We start from the raw sequence: 23,638 nt of genomic DNA on the forward strand, positions 1-23,638 counted from the left end.
CCACGTTTTCCTTTTCCCTTCAAACATTGAAACAAGACTCGACGAGCGAGGTGTGCTTGTTATTCCCCTTTTAAAAGGACGGAGCACTTCACAGATTTATAACTTCTTGTTTTCATTGGAGATGTTGTCGCTGCCGGATTGTGAGGATGGGGTGAGTCCGCGGGGAGGAATACGAGGAGTGGGATAAAAAAAAAAAGAAAAAGAAAAAGTGCAAGGGGCTGGAGAGGAGAGAAGCAGGATGAGGAGCAGGATGAGGAGCAGGACTTTTTTTTAAATGATCAGAGGCAGAGGTGAGTCAGTGAAAAGTGAGGAATCGCGTGTCGGGCTGGGGGTGAACAGGAAACCCCATTGTGTGGTGGCTCAGCCATTTCCTGTTTGTGTGCCAGCTGTACTTCCCTCCTTCCTGTTGTACCCAGGAAGTCGGTGTCACATTCCAGCTCTGATCAACTCAGTGTGAGATTGTTGCTAATGTCCCGGGACGTTTGCGTCGTCAATACCTGCCTGTTTGTGACTTCCTGTATTTATTTTAAGAGTCTTAATGTACGTACATTTGCACAAGATCAACGCTTTCCTTGATGGATCATATTCAACTCCGTAATCCTTGCATAATCTGGCAAGGAGCTGATGTTTTTCATGTCGGTTATGAATTATTATTTTATTTATTTGTTTTTGCCTTTTTGTTAGAGGGATTACTAAAGAACTACTTAAGTTAAATTGGCATGAGACTTTTTTAAAGGACAGGATTGAGGCCATTGAGTTTCAGTGCAGATCCCGAAGTTACGTAGCTTTTTTTTGTCTCAAATTATGGTCTGTATTAGTTTGGTAGATTATGCAAAAACTACTTCTGACACAGGATTTCTTTAACGTTACACTTTTCAACATATAATAACACTTTTTTCAAGAAATAATGTAGAGATCATGATGGGCAAAATCAGTCATACACTCATACCCATAAACAGGTAAAAAGAGCACTTTGTTATATAATTAAAATTAAAATCTGCAGAGATTTTCAAGTTTGTTAGTGATGTCATTTAAGTTTATTTCTATGTTATTTATCTGTAAAAATCTTGTTGGGTTCAGCAACATGAAGCCTCATGAATGGGCTTCAGTAAAATCTGTGCACGCACTCTAACAAACATTCATCGTCAATTGAAAGTTAGAAAGTTATAGAAAATGCATGAACTTCCTGGAGCTCCTCTTTAAAACAATCAAATCGGCAAGTTATTACAGATTGCGTAACTTTTATGAGACAAAAAACAACTTTATGTATCACTTCGTTCTGAACATTGTTTATAATTTTAGTGGGTTGATTTAAAATTGGGGTTTTTTGGTCGTGGTTCTTGGTCTTTGAATGTTTCCGAGTGACTCATATCTTTGTGATTGTTTTTGAAAAATGTAGATGTAGGAAAATGTAGGAAAAAAAAAGGTTCCACAAATTCTAAACCTACTTCTTCCCATATTTGTCTTCTTCCTCAGCGGTAGAAGAAGGGGAGTCTTCAGAGTGTGGAGGCACCTGGGATGAATCAACTGTCCAGACAGGTTAGTGTGCACACGCACACACACACACACACAGATATCATAATAGAGATTTATCCGACTGTCAGATCCACAGATCTGCGCGACTCCCTCGCACACTCAAACTCGCAGCCGCGCACAATTTGTAATATCAATTCCACATGCTTTCATGCCGGCGCCGCTCGGAGCGACGTCGAGGAGAAGAAAGGGTGAAGATGGAGGAATGAAGTGAATGTAGAAGGGATTGTTGGGAGGACGGGGGAGAGAGGAGGGAAGAGAAGGAATTAGACGGCAGATCTGGAAAGAAACGCTGCACTCGCTGGTCTCAGGAGTCACAAGAAAAAAGACATGACAAAGGGGAAATGGAGGGAGAGAGCGAGGGATGGGGGGAGAGAGAGATTTGTGTGCTTTTTCCTCCTGCTTTCTGTGGTCTGGAGATATCTTGGGAGTCAGTCAGAGTGATACAAGGGATTTTCTTACATCCTTTTCTTGGATTTTTGTTTTTCTTTGTGGTTCCTTCAAACCAATTTCCCCTCTCTCTCTCTCCTTGGCTGCTCCCTCCATCGCCCTCCCCCTCCTTCCCTCCTCCATCTTGTCCTCCCCTCTCATTTCCACTCTGAGATGGAAATTTGAAATTTGTCCTGACTCTGCCTTTTGCCTTTATTGGAAAAAAAAGGACACATCTGCTCTCCGAGGTCCACGAATGAAATAAGAGAAAAGATATGAAATGTGAGTCTGCGACAGAAGGATGACAAGTTTATTGATGAGTGGAGATGGATTAATAAATAATTCTTTCCTGCTGGCAGACGTTTGACAGTGAGCGTTATCGTTGCCTTTTCCACTTCAAGTTTCTGGTTTTTTTCTTGCAATTTCTTTAAAAAAAAAATCCTTTAAACTACATTTTCTCCCTTTAAATTTCCCACTTTAATCCCAGAGAACAATCAAGTTGTTAAGTATTTTTGTTTAATCTCTTCATGTTGTTGATGACAGCATGTGAACATGTACAGTTGGGACTATTAACAAAGAGAAGCATTGATGTGAGTTTACGCTCCTGTGTTTGCTTTTTGTAACTGTGCAGTTCTAGCACGACTCGGTTTGGTCGGAGTGTTCAGCAGTTGTTTTGGGTGTAACTGAATCATTAGAATCAGTTGATTTAGTCACCGAACTGAAATGATTCAGCAGTGCTGTCGCTAAATACACCATAACTATAACTATTGACATTGCCTTTGCTAAATGTTGGAGATGAACGCAGTAATGTTTTGGTCTTTTTTAACTGAACTACAGTTCAGTATTGTTTGGTTTGTTTCTGCCTGTCTGTCTGTTAGATCAGAATACAGGCTTATGCAGGCCTGTGGTTTATTATATTTCTCTGTTTTCTATGGAATACTGTGAAGTTTTTGTTTACATTTTTTGTTATCTGCACAATTATGCCTATAATTATATTTGCATTGTAGATTTTTCTTTTTTTACATAATACTTGACAAGTTTCAAACATCACTCTTGTCTGTTGTATGCACAGCTGTGCTTTGTTGAGCAACAAAAACAACAACAAAACCTAAATAAATGGTTGATGTTGTTGTGGCGTGGAGTTAAAACTCCACACTTTGCCCATTTTGTTCAAAATATGATTATAATATTGTATATTCAAACCAAAAATATTGACATATGAGTTTTGGTCCATATAACTATCACTGATGGAAAAGCAAAAGGACATGAGCTCGGGCTGTTTATTAGAAAATATTTGACTTATTTAATCATGTTGCACTGGATGCAAACAGAGAATTGTTTACAATCGTGTGCCATTATCGTGCAAAGGCCTCGTGAAAACATGTTTAAAACATGCAAAATTGTTCTAAGGCAACTTTTAACTGATTGTAATAATAATCACCAAAGAGCTGATTTTGACGTGACTGGAAAAGCATTTGGTGGAATTTCCACATCTGCTGGAGTGAGTCAACGATTCCGGGGTCTGCTGACACGACGACGGCGCTAACGACGACAGTTCTCTCGCCGCCGCCGTCGCCGTCGCCGTCGCCGCCTCCTTCAGGTTTTTTTCCGCCTCGTTCTGCAAACGCTGGCCGCGGATGCTTTGACGACTTGAGGCGTTTTGTCAGCTCGGAGGTCGTTTTTCTGCTCTGGTTTGCAGCCAATCAGAGAACAGTTAAACACTTCCTCTGACTGGATCCCAGCAGGGAAATAAGATACTGCTGAATGTGGTAAATATGCAGTTATCGCTCTCCCTCTCTCCGCCTCTCATGTCTCTCGTTCAGCTCTACAGGGATGGAAGCATAGGAAAGTATGACCCTTGGGGGGGTCGCTATGACGTGCTGAACCCCCCCCAAACCTGTGCTAACGCTCCTCCAGGGGCCGCTGCATGGGTCTGTGTGTGTGTGTGTGTGTGTGTGTAAAGGGGTGCTGACTCTGGTCCTGTGTGGCAGTAGAACTGCTGTGTGTGTCAGTTCCTGCAGGAAGCTTGAGTCCCATGATGCACACACACACACACACACACCACACACATGCACACACACACACATGCACACACATGCACACACACACACATGCACACACACAGCGAAAGATAAAAACATACTGTCCCATATTCCCTTACTCAGCCACACCACACTTCCAATTTGGACTTTATTTTACGTCAATACCTCTGCATCACTTTTTCACCATCTATTTTCTCCCTCTTTCCCTCCGTCTGTCGGTCTTTCGGTCCAGTCAGACCTGGTCTGGAGTGGTCTTATGACGTAGGACTGGGGACACTTGACAACTTACACTTCTAACTGTACCGTACAGATGTGTTGATGAGAAAAGCTCCCGCATGGCCAAGTGGAAAGGGAACTTTGGCTCGTAAGCAGAAGGGTCGCCGGTTCGAGTCCCCACCAGGTCTAAAGGTGTGCGGTACTCCTGAGCAAGGTTCCTAGTAGAGTTAAATGTCGAGAAAGAATGACCCCTGAGGCGATTAACAAAGTATATAAAATAAAAGAAGCCCCCGCTCTACTTGCGCTGCTGTAACATGAAATAAGATTTGAACTGTAGTGAAACTGCCGCAGCGTCAGAGGTTGTCACCTCAGTGTCCTCAAATCACCTCTGAATGTGGTTTTTGTGTCATCAGGATGTGAACCGCTGACTCAGGATCGTTTGTGACGTCTCCTCATTAAGCCGACTAAGGTGAAATGGATCTTCTCCATCCTGCTATTGAACTCTCAGTCTCCTCCTCCTCCTCCTCCTCCTCCGTCTTTTCTCCGCCCTTTTTGTATCCAGTCGTTTTCTCTGGAAAATGTGTGTTGAGTTTGGAAAGGCCCGCGGGAGGGAAGGAGGGGAGGAGGGGAGGAAGGGAGAGTGACATGTGGGGAGTAGCACCGAGCCAACCTATACTCCCCTTTCATACATCCCTCTGTTTTTTCCTTCCCTCCTACACTCTGGCTTCCCCAGAGAAGAGACCTTGAAAGGCTGAAGTTGCCCCAGCACCCTCCCCTCTCCCCTCTCCCCTCTCTCCTCTCTCCCCTCTGCCGCTGCCCCCTGCTGCTCCTCATGGTGGGACTGAAAAACAACTTGTTTTCTTCCTCCCTTGTCTTAGCTCTTGTTACCTCGCTCTCCCGGTTTGCTGGTAAAAGAATAAGCGAGCGGTTGCCAGGAACAGTGGAGGGGAGTTTGTGAGGGCAGGTATCAGCAGCAGCAGCAGCAGCAGCAGCAGCAGCAGCAGCAGCAGCAGCAGCAGTTGACCTGTGAATGTGAGAACATGACTCGGTCATGGGCAGGGACTCAGAAATGAACGGATGAATCCACTGGGAATTGATCCCCAAACAACAAAACGACCATGTTGACCATGAATGACTCTATTTTCAGTGTGTTTATTCCTGTTGAGCTTCTTGAATGTAAACACTGTGGATCTGTTGAATGTATGGATGTACCTGGTTGATCTATGATGTAGGATTAACAACAATCACAGTCAGACTCAGGATCAGAATACTTCATTAATCCCCGCGGTGGTTTTTCTGCCCTGTGGCGTTTTCTTTTCGCCACGATGTCACCTATTCTTTTATTTCAGTATTTCGATTGATTGATTATTAATCAATTACTAAATGAATCTTCAGCTGTTTTGATAATTGGTTCATCGGCTTGAGTTCCTCAGCTTCTTGAATGTGAATATTTTCTGGTTTCTTTGCTCCGTTTGACAAAGAAATCATGAAAACGGAAACATTTGCGCTGAATTTTCTGACATTTTATGGACCGAACAATTAGTAGATGAATCGATTATGAAAAGTAATCTTGGAGTCATTTGGTTTGAATATCAACTAAACACCTCCAACCCTGGTTTTGAATTCATTGATCGGTTTCTAAGTCACTCTCCCATTTTGATAATCAATAATTCAGTTCCAAGTAGCAACTGTGAATAAATACCCAATTGCGGTAATTTTGACAGGAATGGCGATATCGGAGGAAATGGTCAATTTTGATTTTTCTGTGAGAAACAAAGATGTTCTCTACAATCTTCTGTTGCTACCTCGGTTTTTTGCCATTTTGGCTTTTGTCGAAACTCGATGGATATTTTCCACCCGTTTTGGGGATTTTTTTTGACCCAACGACGAGTTTATTAAGTGGGAAACATAAGAGTCTTTAGTTGCAGCCCTTTAGGATGTGTAGCGGCGTCATGTGCTGTTATTTAAGTCTGTGTCTGTGTCATGTAATGAAATCATCCCGTCGCCCTCCAGAGTCTCCTCTCGCCTTAACTGTCATCTGACAGTCGACTGTATATGTCCACGCGCGCACACACACACACACACACACACACACACACACACACACACACACACACACACACACACACACACACACAGCAGTGAGTCATCATGGAAAAGTCTTGTTAAGCCCCAGAGCGAAAGCTGAAAGTGAGAAAGTGAGAGTGCTTTATTGTTATTGTTGTGAAGTCACATTATTTAAGAATCTCAAAGAAATCTCTGTCAACATTTGTTTCCTCCTTTTATTCAAGTCCTGAATTGTTATTTATTATTATCGTTATTTACGTCACAACACCCGACGTTTTCACATTTAAACGTCCTTGACACTTAAACGTCTCCACGCCGCCACCACGTTCATTTCATATTCACACATTTATTTATCTGTGTGTGTGTGTGTGTGAATAACACCCTACTTCAGCGTGCTAAGTGTGCCTGTGTCGTTCACCGTCTTCTGGGTTTATGTATATATATATATATATATATATATATATATATATATATATGTGTATATATGTGTGTGTATATATGTGTATATATATATATGTATATATATATGTGTGTGTGTATATATACATACACACATATGTATGTGTATATATATATATACATATATTTATATATGTATATATACAGTACATATATGTATATGTATACATATACACATATATACATATATATAAATATATATATACACACATACCTATATAAATATATGTATATGTATATATGTATATATATATGTATACATATATAGTCATTCTTAAAGTGCTTTACAAATAACGTTGGATTGATGGGATATCTTCTGTCATATATATATATGTGTATATATGTGTATATATGTGCATATATATATGTGTATATATATATGTATATATATGTGTGTGTATATATACATACACACATATGTATGTGTATATATAATATACATATATTTATATATGTATATATACAGTACATATATGTATATGTATACATATACACATATATACATATACATATATATAAATATATATATATACACACATACCTATATAAATATATGTATATGTATATATGTATATATATATGTATACATATATAGTCATTCTTAAAGTGCTTTACAAATAACGTTGGATTGATGGGATATCTTCTGTCATATCTATCTATCTATATATATATAGATATATATTATTTTGTGAATGAATGAATCAGTTTCAGTGTTTTTAAAGAGGTTTTCTGGTTTTTCAGCTTCTTAAAAATGTGAATATTTTCTGGTTTCTTTGAAAAAGAAATCACATCGTCATTTCAACATTTTATGACATTTTCTGGATCAAACAATAAATCTGGACAGATTCCTTAGTTCCAGTTTCTTGATTCTTCCTCTTTCACTAAATCAATAACCAATGTTTCCTGTGGCACATGTCGAGAACAGGAAGGCGTGTTTCCATGTAGTTCTGTCACACACTGACTTTCTATAACCTCAGTCATACAAAACTAAGCAACTGATCACCTTTAGTGGGTGTGAATTGTGACGTCACGCATGCGCCGCAAACCCATGGTTCTCAAACTGTGGTACCACATGTAACGCGTGTGTGTGTGTGCGTGTGTGTGTGTGTGCGCACGACTGTGAGGAAGTGACCCGCTGTAAAAACGGTGTGTTTTCCATACGAGGCTCCACTTCTCTGCAGCCTCACTGTTACATCGATGACCAGATCTGAGATAAACAGGACACTACCACCTCCTCCCTTTTTACTGTAGCTTCCTCTCTCTCTCTCCCTCCCTCTTTCCCTATTCTTCTCTCTCTCCCTCACTCACCACTTCCCTCTGGAGGTCCATAATGTAGTTTTAATTTCCCCAAGGCTACCACAGGAAAACAGTTCCTGTGTATGTGTCTTTTGTGTCTGTGTGTGTGTCTGTGTGTGTGTGTGTGTGTGTGTGTGTGTGTGTGTGTGTGTGTGTGTGTGTGTGAACTATTATTGCCTGCTTGTGACAGCACACTGTGTATCTGTTTTCTGTCTGTATTGCAGCATTTAAGCCCTTTTGTTTGTGTGTGTGTGTGTGTGTGTTTGTGTGTTTGTGCGCCAGAAATTCAAATAAGTGAGCAGCTGTCAACTTTACTGTGAGCGTGCGCTCGCAATCTGTGTGCGACTGTGTGCAGCTCTGCCCGACTTAAAGCCTGTTTATTTGTTTATGTATATACCGTATATAAGTGTGTATGTGTGTGTGTGTGTGTGTGTGTGTGTGTGTGATTCCATGACGTGAATGCACTCTTTCATCAGCCTGTTTCCAGACGTCGGTGTTGGGTGCTGCTGTCCCTTGTCGCAGCACGTCCCAGGGGTCCATGTGTGTGTGTCTGTGTGTGTCTGTACATGTGTGTGTTTTCATGTGACTTGGTTCTCTGTGGTTCAGGTCTCCTCCCGAGGGTTTGGGGTTTATATTGTGTCAGTACACACACACACATACACACACAGGGAGAGAAGGAAGTGAGGTCTCTCTCCTGAGACACTGTAGGGTTGGGTTGTTGTGTCCAGCTGCACCTGTTCAGTGTGTGTGTGTGTGTGTTTTACACTCTTTGCCAAATGTGTTGACCATCCTGTAGACCATTGTCTGTGTTTCAACCACAATAGACAATATTTTACGTTTTCACGAAGGATGGGATTCGATATCGGTCCGATACTGGTCATAATCACTCAGATAAAATGTCAAATCCTTGATAACACAGGCTGTTAAAAAGAAATGTAAATAAAAGTGATCAAAAGTGTTTTAGCTGAGTCACGTTTGTTGCTGACAATTGTGTCTTTTGAAGAGACTCGGCACAAACGGGTCATTCACAGCTTCATACGTTCATAAATGGTCTAAAATGACGGTTTGTGATATTGGTAGATACTTGAGTTTGTGATATTGGTAGATACTTGAGTTTGTGATATTGGTAGATACTTGAGTTTGTGATATTGGTAGATAGTTTGTGATATCGGGGTAGATACTTGAGTTTGTGATATCGAATACTTGAGTTGTGATATCAGTATTGGTAGATACTTGAGTTTGTGATATCAGTATTGGTAGATACTTGAGTTGTGATATCGGTATAGATACTGATTTTGTGATATCAGTATTGGTAGATACGAGTTTGTGATATCAGTATTGGTAGATACTTGAGTTTGTGATATCGGTATTGAGATACTTGAGTTTGTGATATCATATCGGTATCGGTAGATACTTGAGTTTGTGATATCAGTATCGGTAGATACGGTATTGGTAGATACGGAGTTTGTGATAATACTTGAGTTTGTGATATCAGTATCGGTAGATACTCGAGTTTGTGATATCGGTAGATACTTGAGTTTGTGATATCAGTATCGGTAGATACTCGAGTTTGTGATATCAGTATTGGTAGATATTCAAGATTGTGATATTGGCATTGATATTGTCCCATCCTTCATTTTCACTCAAAACCAGATTGTTAGTTTAAGACCAAACTGAGGTTCCACTTTTCTTCCCACGAGTCCTTGAAATCCTTAAAAAGTTTTAATTTAAACGTTTTTCTTCAAGGCCCTTGGAAGCTTTTGAAAATGGCCCTAAATAGACACAGGGTCATTGAAAGTGCTTGATTTTTTTTTTTTGTGCCGTTGATATTTTAGGTAAATTGTCTCCCTCGTTTGTTACGACGCCACCTACTGTTTCACAGACAAACATGGATCGTGATTACTAGCGATGTTGTGGACACTGTCCACTGTCCACTGTCTCTCTCTCTGTCTCCGACCGTTGACGTGAGATTCCGAGCAGAACGAGAGAGAGAATAAATGAAACACTTTACTAACAAAAATATAAAATTGACTACATTTCGTGAGTATTTATGACAGGAACATACAGTATACTTGGAGCTTTAAGAGCCGATTAAATGATTAGTTGTCTGTTTACGAAATGTCACATTGATAATTAATGTTTCAGCCAGTTTTACCGTTAAGTGCGAGAGGTTTGTTCTTTACGTTTGTCTGAAGACAGAAACCTTCAGCTTCAGCTGTGTGTCAGAGTGTTGATGTTCACGCAGCCTCGCCGACACACTGTCACTGTTCAGCGGGCGAAAGGGCTAAATAAAAACACACCCGCGTCTTTTTTGTAACACTTTTCCTCGCATGACAAGTGAAAAAGTCTGCTGTGAGAAAAGAAGAAGAAGAGAAGAAGAAGCTTGTCTGGGTCACGACTCTGCTGCTGAAGGGTGAGAGTGTGTGAAAACTCTATTTAAAGACGAGGACGCTGCATGGGGCCCGGCCCACTTTCCTCAGGGTGAATCCTGATTTACAGAACAATAAAAAAGAGGCGCAGCACTTTACACAGGTGTTTACATCTGACCACAGATCGACGGCACCAGTGTTGTAATGTAACGCAGTACAAATACTTTGTTACTGTACTTAAGTACAAAATTCTCTAACTTTGTTATTTACGTTTCTAGCAACTCCTACTTTTCCTCCACTTCATTTCCTCTAACTCTCTTTGTTACTCGTTACTACCAAATAAAATCAGACAAAGAAGAAGTAGAAGAGTTGGTATTATGGTCTGTATTTGTAAAGAGCGTTTCTAGTCTTAATGAGGTGCTTTACAATACAGTTTTGACCCATTCACACACATAACATGGGGTTAAGTGTCTTTGCTCAAGGACACATATCGACTTAGCAGAGCCAGGAATTGAACCCACAACCTTCCAGTTGAAAGACAACGCACTCTAAATTACTTTTGATACTTACTACTACTTTTTTATATAATATTACTTAAAAAGAAACGTCTGAAAGTATATGACATTTATTGTACTTAAGTATCAAAATGTAATTTTCTGATATAAAATGTACTTAAGTGTTAAAGTAAAAGTATTTAAAAAGTTAGGATTGAGTCATGGTGGCTCAGTGGGAGGGCGAGTTGTCTTTCAACTGGAAGGTTTTGGGTTCAAGTCTATCTGTGTCCTTGGGCAAAGACACTTCGTGTAAAGCAGCTCATCAAGACTAGAAAAGCTCTATATAAATACAGACCATAATAACAACTCTTCTTCTTCTGATTTTATTTGGTAGTAACGAGTAACAAAGACAGTGAGAGGAAATGTAGTGGAGTAAGTACTTAAGTATAGTAAAATCATATATTTCAAGTACTTTTACCTAAGTAATATTATAAAAAGTGACTTAAACTTCTACCAAAGTCATTTTTTCGGTAACATACTAGTACTTTTACTCAAGTATAACTTTTTAGGTACTTTATGCAAGAGTTCTGCAACTCCTACAAGAGAACGGTATCAATAACTGCTATTAAATCGACTGTTACGCTTCCTCTGTGTAGTGTAGTGTAACTTATAGTCAGTTATGACTGAACAATTAACCGGAATGTAATCAAAATCCCAACATTTCTTTGGGAAATTGGGAAACAATTATGTAAAAAGTATCATTAGTTACATTATGGTGTCTCACCTCCATGCTTTTCTATGTTGTGCAGGTTTTCGATGCGTTAAACTCTAACCTTGTTGACCTCTTGAGCGTGTCATGTGATGCAGGTGTGATTTGAACCTCGATGCCGGTTCTCAGCGCGGCTAACGGTGCTGTTGTCTCTTAAGTGTGCGACTGTTTGGTTTCACAGCTTTTGAAGCCTGTTGTAGGTGTTTTGTGTAGCTGCTCGTGGCTGATGCCAGAGCTGTCACTATTATAACAGCTTTACCTTTTTGTGGGGATTACAGTGCGTTTCATTCTCCTTCAGCTCTCCGTCTCGCTCTTGACACTCTCTTTTAGCACAGCTCTATCACCCTGGGGCGGTTCAGGAACACTTCGCAGAGTTCATTAGTCCCTCACTTTTCTTCCCACAGGATACAGAGTGATGTACTGCGGTCATGCTGACTGTGGGTGTTTTTGATTTTTAGGTGTCCCACTTTGTGTCTCCACACGCTGCAACAAAACCAATGCACCGCATCGTCTGGTCCTTTTCTCTGAGTTAAACTTCTTCTGTCCTTTCTCTCCCCCTTTGTGTCCCCCATTTTCCTTTCACCCCAACCTGTCTAGGCAGATTTGCCACACATCTTTGAGTCTGGTTCTGGCCAGAGATGTCTTCTTCTGTTAAAAGGGAGTTTTTTTTTCCTCTCCACTGATGCCTCGTGTTTGTTAGAAAAATAACATTGAATTGAAGTGAATTAATCGATAAGCTAAGGAAATGTCAAAAAGATTTGATTTGTGTTCGTCAAACCTCAAAATAACGATCTACTCAAACAATTCAGTTTTAATCATTTCTTTCTTACATGGAGCAAAGAAACCAGAAAATGTGTAGTTTTTTTTCTTAATTTTGAATCATTTGAATCATGAATGGGTTTTTTTCCTCCTGCTTATTCACATCTCTTTATCTAAAACAAATACTTAGCATCTGCATGTATCTACACATCTACACCATGCAAAGTGACCTCATTATTACCAATGTATCCATTTATATATTTATATTTTTACCTGTTAATAAAGAAAAGGCCATTGTCCTCACGGTGGCTACAGCCGAGAATATTGCTTTTCCTCAGGAGACGCTTGGTATGAAAACATCGCGTCTGTACCTGACGTTTTAAACACAGTGCAGCGTCTTTAAATAGCCGCTAACATTTAATACAACTCTTGAATGTCACGCGTGTCGTTTTATTGCAGCAGCACAAGTGAAAGTCCCAGATCAATCACTCCCAGATCAGTTTACCAAACAAACTATACTCAGTTTTTATGTATTTCTTAATTAAATGTACAGTGTAGGTCAGAGGTTTCAAACTTGAGGTCCACAGGCCAAATGTGGCCCCCAAATTGATTTAATGTGGCCCACTGCTTCACTGTGTTTTTGATATTTGTAGATTAATTTTGCCTCATGAATACCATTTTATTTTCAACCATTTATTGTCCTGTGTCAATGTAAACACTTTTATTTTGAAATTGTGTCAAATATCGACACAAATGCAGCTATTGCTATATCACAATGGAATATTGTGATATCATTTTGATTTAGTACATTCTTTGTCTCGCTACTCTTGCTACTCTCGTGACTCTCGCTACTCACTCTCGCTCGCTACTTTTGCGACTCTGCTAATTTTGCGACTCTGCTACTCTTGCGACTCGCTACTACTCTTCGCTACTCTTGCGACTCTCGCGACTACTCTTGCGACTCGCTACTCTCTTGTGACTCTACTACTCTTGACTCTTGCTGCTCTCCTCCTACTCTTGCGACTCTAGCTACTTTGCGACTCTTGCTACTCTGCGCTCGAGCTACTTTAAAACTCGCTACTTTTGCGACTCTTCTCTCACTCTGCTACTGCGACTCTTGCTACTCGCTACTCGCGACCCTCGCTAATTTTGTGACTCTTGCTTCTCTCGCTACTCTTGCGACTCTCGCTACTCTTGCGACTCTCGCTACTTTTGCAACTCTCGCTACTCTTGCGACTCTCGCTACTCTTGCGACTGTTAGTGTTGCGACTTCGGCGTGTCCTGCGACTCTCACAACTCCTGCTGCTGTTGTGACTTGTGCTGTCTTCGGTTTGGGAGTGGTTGTGTGATCAAGATACTCGAGTGACTCACTATAGTGAGGCCACACACTAACCTGTAACTGTTTTCAGACATCCACATCAAAAATTGCACAATATTGGCAGCATGATATTGGTCACGGCTGATATTGTTTATAAAAAGGATTATCACATTAACACCAGCTTTCTTTTTAACTGCTAAATTTCCATGTAACCAGTGAGTTAATTTCATTGAAATGCATTCAGTGTGAGTCCCAGGTGTGACTCAGTCCCTCATTACACGGCCAGAATGAAAATGAACCGGGGTTCTGTGACAGACTCTCCTGAAACGTGCTCTTAGATTAAATTATGAGTCTTATTGTTAATGTGTGTGTTATCGTTTTTTTTTTTATATATCTTTTCCAGTTTGGGGGCGGGGAGTTGATTTTTTTTTATTTATTTATTGTGTGCCCCTGTGTGAATGACGTCAGAATAAAACAGGGTGCCTGTGTTTGTGTGTAGTTATTCCTGGCGTAGGGACAGTCTGTGACTCAGAGATAATGGTCCTCTGTAGAGCAAGTGTGTGTGTGTGTGTGTGTGTGTGTGTGTGTGTGTGTGTGTATAAGTGACTATAGTCATGTCCCACTGATGATGGGTGTGTGTTTGTCTGTGTGTGTGAAAGAAAGACTGTGAGTGGATGGTGCACACACACATACTATTGGGACCACTGTCGTACTATTCAATCAATACTCACACACACACACACACACACACACACACACACACACACACACACACCTCTGCACCCTAAGCACCCATGGGAGTTGCCTTCTTTCATTAAGTCGCCTGCAGCTGCTTTTTTCTGGTGAGGTGGGGGTTTATTATAGTGGAAGGAAATAAAAAGAAGATTTAACATTTAACGGAGTTGTGTAAGAAATAAGAGGGAGGAAAAAAAACACGATGCATTATGGTCTGTGAATCCTGTTCCACGTCTGCTCTGTTCTGTTAAAGACGAGAGGAGTTTTTAAAAAGAAGGTAGAAGATGATGAAGAATTCTCCAGCCAGTTGAAGTCACTCACAGAGGAGTCAAACAGGCGGCCCGCGGGCCCACATGAGCCCCCCCCTTCAATTGATTACTCAGACAGAATATAATACTAAAAATGTTAACTAGCAATCTTTTTATAACAGTATTAATAAGACATTCAGTCATAATATCAGATTATTAAATAATGTATTACATAAAACATTCATTTATATATATATACACATATATAAAGTATATATTTTGTCCACAAATGATTCAGTTTAAATGATTTCTTTATTATGTGCTAAATTAATCAAAATTAATTAGTAAATAAATTAGTAAGTGTTTCAGCTCAATATACACACTTGTTTGGTGTTTTAATTACAGTCATTTTAAATAAATGTCTCTGTTTTTGATATTAATAGATTCATTTTGCATCATAAACATGTCTTAATTGTGATTTCATGATTAGAGCTGAAGCAGTTAATCGATTATTAATTGATCACGAAATGAGTCGTCAACTATTTTGATCATCGGTTTGAGGCTTTTTTCATGATTAAAACCACATTTCCGATCGTTTCAGCTTCTTAAGTGTGAATCATTTCTTTTGCTCCATAAAACAAAGAAATCATTAAAAACTGAATCATTTTTTGTTTGTGGACAAAAACAAGACGTTTGATCACCTCATCATTTCCAGGTTTGACAAACACTGATCAACGTTTTCTGGACCAAGCGATGATTAAATCGAGAAAAGAATCGACAGATTAATCGACGATGAAAATCGTCGGTTGCAGCTCTAATCGTGATGGAATATTGTGTTTTAATAAGAAGACAGTTGTTTTTTTCGCCCCCTCTTGACCGGACGCTCATTGAGTTCTTCAGAGAGGTCGGGCGCAGCGAGACCGTTTAAGGATTTAAACCCAAATAAACACATTTTAAAATGAACTCACAGACCGTACGCGTTCCCTCGACAGTACGCAGTCGCCGCCACCGCCGCCGCCGCAGCAACGTTTGTGTTTATGTCTCCACTCATCGGTCGCTACGGTAAAAGCAGTCGTAGCGTTGTCGTGTACGTGTGCGTTTATTTATCTTTCTTTTCATACACATGTCCAGTGACTGTGCCTCTGCTCTGTGAGCATCTGTCGGTGTGTGTGTGTGTGTGTGTGAGTGTGTGTGTGTTTCGTCAGCCATGGGGCCGCTCGCTCTCCCTGTCCAGACGGCGCTCTCACCACTGGACAGATGGCCAACAACACCCTCCCTCTCTTCTTCTTCATCCCTTCATCTCTCCCTCTCTCTCTCCCTCCCTCCCTCCATCACCGTCTTCCTCTCCTCTCAACAGCTCCCTAAACACCCCATCACCTCAGTCCCCCATTCCCCGCCTCCCTTCATCCCTCCCTCCCATCACACCTCTGGCATTACAAATGAGCCTGGGATGAAGACTCGTGCTCTGCTCTCTAATCTCACTCTGAACTCACGCGTGTCTTTATTTCTTCTCATTTAATTTAATCACATCGTTTTTTTTTTTATCTCCATGTTCAGGAATGTGGCTCAAAATATGGATTTGGTGATATGTTGTCGTGGTTAATGGATACGTCGCGGCAGATTAACAGATTAAGACGCTCAGATCGAGTGTGTGTAACTTCCAGGTGCAATAAATAAATAAGAGGATTGAACTTCACACGCGTGTTTTATAAAAAGTGAAAATTCAAGCAGGGAAAGTGGTTTCATGAAGTCTGTGGTCACAGTGTTTACATATATATAAATGTTTATACAACACACACACACACACACACACACACACACACACACACATACAGCTCAGTATATACAAAAGAAAACATGATCATTAATATCATTGTATCGTGATCATGGACCAGGTATCACCTACTGTACCGTCAGTTAGTCTGTGATTCCCAGCCCTGTCCTCTCCTTTTCTCTCTTGTATCCTCACATCCTCTTTCCTCACGTCTTGTTTCCTCTCCTCTCTCCTCTCTCCTCTGTCCTCGGTGTCTTCAGTGTCAGTCTTATTGGATCCTCAGCGTTTATAATGTGATAATAAGGTGTGAAAATGGAGACACAATGGAGCGGTGAGGATTGGGCCGACACAGTCTTCCACTGGTCTGTGCCTCACACTCTGCCAGGACACACACACACACACACACACACACACACACACACACACACACACACACACACTCAGTCATTACTGAAATGAAACTGAAAGATGATGAAAATGTCGTATCTGGAGGAAAAGAAGGAGAATCCTAAAATTGACAGACTGGAGGACAGTGACTGTACAAATGTGTGTGTGTGTCCTCAGATGTCCCGGCGTCTGACAGAGAGACGGCGTCCAAAGAGAACCAGAGCACGGGCGCCGAGGACGGCGAACAGGACGAGCACGACGAGCGCGACGAGCGCGACGACGACCTGGACGACGAGTCCATCTTCACCTGCGACAACTGTCAGCACGACTTTGACTGTCTCGCCGAACTCACCGAGCACAGAACCAACCACTGCCCGGCCGGTAAGAGTGTGTGTGTGTGTGTGTGTGTGTGTGTGTGTGTGTGTGTGTGCTTCGCGGTCATTTGTGAGGGAGTGAACTGCTCAAGGGCTCTATAGCACCGCCCCCTTAGGTAAAATTCAGAGTTCCACCGAATTTCCCGAAACTTGGTGGGAAGATGTTATAGACCAAGACGAACAAAAATGTCCACCGTAACCATGGCGTCAACGCAACAGGAAGTCGGCCATTTTGAATTTCGTTGTCCCATTTGCATCCATCGTAAATATTCTTTCTTGTGTTGATTTTCCTTTACTGGATTGAAAGATTGTGTGTTTTTGATATTTTGTCTAAAGCAGCGGTGTCAAACATAGGTCCCGCGGGCCCGTTCTGTGACTGAATGTTTTGTGCCTCTGTGGATCCACTGTGATCTATACGTTGTGATGCATAGTAGTGTTGACGTCGCTCTTATTTTTCCCTCAAATAACTGCGTTTTGTTGTTGTATGCGACCCCTGAAAGCCCCTAAGATGACGCCCCCTGTTGTAAAGGCTCACACTTTAATGGGAAACATTAATGAGGATATTTCATTGTTTTATTTTATTTCATTTAGTTTGAAGATAAAAAAAAGTGCAGTGTCAGCAGTGTGTTTTTTTTTGTCCTTCAGCTTTGAGATGAAACAAACGCTGCACTTACTGAGTCACACACGGTTCCTCTGTGACTGAATACCTATAGCTCCTGGTTTCAGTTGTTCCCACAGGGACAGACATGTGCGCGCACACACACACACACACACACACAGACACACACACACACACACACACAGACATGCACAAAGCCGTTATTAGTACTGGTGTAATTAATGGAGGGGCTAAAAGAAACGCGGCGGGGGCGTCTGGTTCCTACAGATTAATCCAAACGCTCGCTTAACGAGCCAACACACACACGTTCATGCACGCACACACACACACACTTGCTAAGAGGCAGTGTGTGTGTGTGTGTGTGTGTGTGTGTACTTTTGATCAGGGATGTAGAAATAGTGAGGGAGGGTTTTGTTTAAAGAGAGTGTGTAACAAAGATGATAAGACTCCCGCTTCTGCAGCCACTTCTTCACCCGCTGACCTGACACAAATCCACAAATCCTGCACTCGCTCGCTAAATAAAAGGAGGAGAAAATATGTCTTTTTTTCTTATTCCGAAACAGAAGAGGAAACTCCTGATAACTTTTATATGTTAAATTGTGTTTAAAATGTTGGAAAATCGCTGATAAATTGAGATCATTTCACCAAGATTTATATTTAAATATAATTATTATATATTGGAATAGATTCAAATCCCAAAAAACGGAACAAAATCAACATAAAATACGTTAAAAATGACGTAGCTTGTGGGTTTTTAACTGCGGTTACCATGGTAATTAAAACTGATACAGTAACCTTCACTGTATTTATAAGTCATAATAATAACATTTAATCATATTTTATTCTCCATAGAAATACAGTTTTATATCTGCGTTAACTTTGATTCAAATAAAATGGAAAGTATTTCATATAAGTTGAGAATTTAAGAATTTAATAAAAAAGCAACTGCAGTAGATAGAAATACAAAAAAAGTACTTTTTATTTATTTTTACGATTATTCTCATCATGGATTAATCTGTCGATTCTAATCTCTATGAATCGAGCGCTTGTCTTTGTTTCTGTCCACAAAGTGCATTTCATAATAAAGGCTAAATGAATCTATAAATGCCAAAAACAGACGGAAATAAAACTTAAATAAGTCAATATTTCTCTTTTTTTTATTGCTACTGTAAAGCAGCAAAACCTATATCTTTTACTTTGTTGTTTTTTACCACTTTTCTGACTGATATAGTTGACAATCAATTTAGTAATCAATGAATAATGGAATTATCAGGCCGTGTTAATCTGAGCTGAGCCATAATTTACCACACGACACTCGTGTTTGCGGTGGTTTGTTCTCTCTCTCTCCTTTAACTTCAAGTGAACACACACACAGACACACACACGCACACAGACACACACACACAGACTCATGTACTTGTTCACGCTGTGTCACATTCATTGCTCGGTTCACACTGCCAAAAGTGCAGAGCTGCTATCAGAGCGCGGGATGTGGCCTGTGATTTCAGCGCAGGAGTCTGGGGAGGGCGACATGTTGCTGAGCGAGAAGGTCGAGGGAGAGGGGGGAGGAAAGTGGGGGGAGGCGAGGGAGCACAGAAGAAAGAAATGAAATGAAATGATAAAACATGTTTTTTTCCCTGGAGACAGAGTGGTTGAGATTGCAGAGTAATCCCCACAGTTTGGCTGGATGCGTGTTCTCTTGCATGTAGTGTGTGTGTGTGTGTGTGTGTGTGGTTGTTGTTAGGACCACAGCAGGAGGCGAAATTAAAAACATGGAGTAAAAAAAAACTAAAGTCACACACACACACACACACTCTGTCGACTGGGGATAAACACACGCCACTCAAGATCTGCATGAGAGACTTCATGTGTTCATGTGTTCATGCGTTCATGCCTTTCGTGGCTCATTGATGTGCATCAGTCGTGATGTTAGCTTTCCGTTAGCTCCTCGATAGCATGGAAAACAAACAAATGAAGATCAAATTCATGACGAAACGTGAGTCAGATTAAAACGGCTGTAACTAATGACTCTTTTTACATTATTAATCAACCTGTTGTTTATTTTCTACATTAATCCATCAGTTGTCAGGAAATGGGAAAACGGTGTTTTGGTTTCACATAAGTAAGTCCTTTTCAACAATAATCTGACGTAAATAATAATCTGACATAAGTGAATACCTTCCAACAATAATCTGACATAAGTAAATACTTTCCAACCATAATCTGACATAACAAGGGGTGGAGTGGCTCAGTGGTTAAGACCCTACTTTGTGTACGAAAGACATCATGGTCGTAAGTTCGATTCCACCCCTGACTAATTGTACTTGATTCCATTGTAAGTCGCTTTGGATAAAAGCGTCTGCTAAATGACATGTAATGTAATGTAATAATAATATGAGATAAGTAAGTCCTTTTCAACAATAATCTGACGTAAATAATAATCTGACGTAAATAAATACCTTCCAACAATAATCTGACATAAGTAAATACTTTCCAACCATAATCTGACATAACAATAATATGAGATAAGTAAATCCTTTTCAACAATAATCTGACATAAGTAATTTAAAATAGATTTCAGCTTCTTAAATGTGAATATGTCCTGGTTTGCTGTCATACAACAAAGAGAACATTGTCAACGGTTTTATGGACAGACGATTACTCGATCAATCCACAAACCACACCCCCAAAAAACAATAAAAAAATCAATCATTGTCCATCCCACACCTCAAAATGCCAGTAAAGCGTTGTTACCGTCACAGTGGAGCAAAGAAACCAGAACATCTGGCAGTTTCCACATAAAGAATTCACTCAAACTTATCACAGTTGATTAGTTTGGTTAATCATCAAGTAATGGCTGCAGCCCGACACGACACTTTACAATCGCAAGACACACAACGTCCTCACAACCGCTCACACCACACAGCTACACTCACTCATCCCATCGTCTGTGCCCTCGGCGCTAAATCTCGCAACGTTTCCCGGAGTCGCGCAGGTTCACAGGCGGTGTCTCGTGACCCGCGTCCCCCCCGCGGAACCTGCGCGGTGTGGAACCCGCGTGTTCGTGATCGCTGAAATGGCTGCAGAGCGAGGGCGCCTGTAGCCCCCGTGATGCTAACGATATACTGTTGTTGCAAACGGCTCCCGGGTTAGCAGCTCGCTATGGCCGTAACGCCGAATGGGTCCCAGGTGCGAGAGTGAAGCACCGAGTAATTCAGTGCCACTCTAGCAGAAGGCCTATAAAGAGGGGCCATTAATTTGAGTGGAAATTGAACAAACACACGTACAGTGGTCGAGATCAATGACACATGAATGTGTGTGTGTGAGTGTATAGCCACACACTCACACACACACACACACACACATCTGCTTAATGTAATGCCACATGAGCTGGAATGCTGCTGGTTGTGTGTATGTGAGATGATGTGCCACAGTGACACCGGGGTTAATTGTGTTTCACTGCAGCTGTGTGTGTGTGTGTGTGTGTGTGTGTATTTAAGGTCTTTTTCACACCTAATAGTCTCCGGTGGACTCGGTTGCGATTGGGGGGGCTGCAACGTTCAGCCAGTCCGAGTTTGCTTTCACACTTCAGTGAAATGAACCGAACCTTTTGAATGACTCATCTGATGTTTTAATGCAGGGTAACCATTGCTCACAGGAAAATTGGAGCTGTTTGTTGCAAGGAACAGGTGCTGCTGTTCCCTCCACCAAGCAGCTCCAATTTCCCTGGATGTAATCTAGAAAAGTAACACACTGCGTTAAAAGATTTACACCAGATAACTCACCTTAGCTTTGTAGAGAACATCAGAAGACAGCTGAGGCCGTAGTCTGACTAAGGCTGACTCGCCCGTAAGGTGCTGCTGTATCTCTCTATAAACTAGTGCGTAATGAATCAGTTTCCTGTTGACCTTTACGTCACAGGAAAACAAACAGTGAGCGGTGAGATGGCTCGCGCTGTACATATTAATCATGATATGAATTAGACAGAGCGTGGCTCTTGTGCTTGCTGTGTTGTCCAAAGAAAGACGCTGCCGCTGTAGCTTGTACGTCGTCTCCTTCTACTTCTGGGTCAAAGACCTGAAAGGACAATTTGGTGCAAGTCCAACTCCAGTCCGACTATGCGTAAACATGCCGTAGAAATCAGACTATGAATCACATTATCCAGGTACGTTAGTCCAACTAAGACTAGCTCGATGTTTAGACAGAAAACCGACTTATTGTCTTAGTCTGACTAAAATTGGACTTTTAACGTGCACGTGAACACACTGACTGTGGTGTTGTTACCTGGTTGTACTTATGGTTGCACTTGTGCTGCCACTCATACTGTTGTGGACATGAACATGTCAGGAACCCCCACGAGGGTATTCAGTTTCAGATCTTGTCCAAAAACCTTTGACTCTGACTCATGAGTGAGTCTCAGGTCAAAGTTACCGTGACCCAGTAAAGAAAAGCCACATTTTTTTATCTCAGTATTCTCAGCTTCACTTAGATGGCGTCATTTTTTTGGCCAATTTTTCAACTCCATATCTCAGGTTTTTTGACAGGTTGATGATGGAGGAAGAGGCTGGGGTTTTTTTTTTGCTGTCGTCCTGCAGGTAATGGTCTGTGTCGTGACCACAGAGGCTCTTTCTTATTTAAACGTGCCACACAGTGTACATATATATATATATATATATGTATATATATATATATATATATATATATATACTGTGTGACACCTGTGATGCGGCGATGCTCGTCTGCTACATGTGGCTTTGTGTGTGTGAGCGAGACACAGTGAGAGACGTGTGAGTTGGGGGGAAAGTGTCGATGGGTCTCAGTAGGAGTCGGAATGTGGAGCAGAGGCTCCCTGTGGAGCGAGATAGGAAAAAAAAAAATCTCCTACAGATCAAATGGAGAACATTCTCTGGCCCTGATGCTGCCACGCACACACACACACACACACACACACACACACACACGCACACACACACGCACACACACGTCATGTTTTGTTTAGATCTTCCAACAAACTCACAGTATTTAAACAAAGAGAGCAGTTATGAGATGTGAATAAATCAGTTCTCAGTTCTCACTTTTATTCATATTTTTTTGGAGTAACATGTTCATACAGACTCAGTGTCAAGTGCAGTTTAGCTGCTATATAGATATATGTATATGTATATGCTGTGAATATATATATATATATGACCCTTTAAATTGTGTGAGATTAAATATTGAGTGAATAATAAATGGCGTATGTGAATGTAATGAACCTGATTTATTAATGTGTCACTAAGTGAAAGTTTTTTTTTTAGTTATTCATGAGACAAATTCAACTACATTTGATACATTTCTAAAATTATTATGACTTTTGTTGTGTCATGCATAAAGAAAATACTCAAATACACCTTTATTTAAACATACAGATCTCACTGAGATTAAGGACCTCTTACAAAACACTTCACAGTAACAAATACGATACGATGTGATACACAATGCGACACATGATACGATACACGATACATGGTCCACGATACCAATAATATTCCTTAAAACTATAAATTAAGGGGTAGGACTCACAGGATACATCACGATACGATGCGATACATGTTACGATACACAATACGACACACGATACATGGTCAACGATACCAATAATATCGCGATACGCAACGGTTCTGTGATAGAAATACAAAATAGTACTAGTACTTCTCTATATTGTACATACATATTAAGACCGTCAGTCACGTCGTGAAAACACATAATGA

At 40.8% G+C, this 23,638-nt stretch overlaps 1 protein-coding gene across 3 annotated transcripts in view; it reads left to right on the forward strand.

Moving 5' to 3' along the window:
- Positions 1-23,638, forward strand: part of znf423 (zinc finger protein 423) — a 162,842-nt gene that overhangs the window by 27,718 nt on the left and 111,486 nt on the right. For all 3 annotated transcript variants that reach the window (XM_044035599.1, XM_044035601.1, XM_044035602.1), the window contains exons 2-3: positions 1,477-1,539; positions 17,073-17,276. In XM_044035599.1, the coding sequence (XP_043891534.1) occupies positions 1,477-1,539; positions 17,073-17,276 (267 nt within the window). The remainder of the gene's footprint in view (positions 1-1,476; positions 1,540-17,072; positions 17,277-23,638) is intronic.

Source organism: Solea senegalensis, linkage group LG10, assembly GCF_019176455.1.
Source record: "Solea senegalensis isolate Sse05_10M linkage group LG10, IFAPA_SoseM_1, whole genome shotgun sequence".
In the NCBI taxonomy this organism is placed as follows: domain Eukaryota; kingdom Metazoa; phylum Chordata; class Actinopteri; order Pleuronectiformes; family Soleidae; genus Solea; species Solea senegalensis.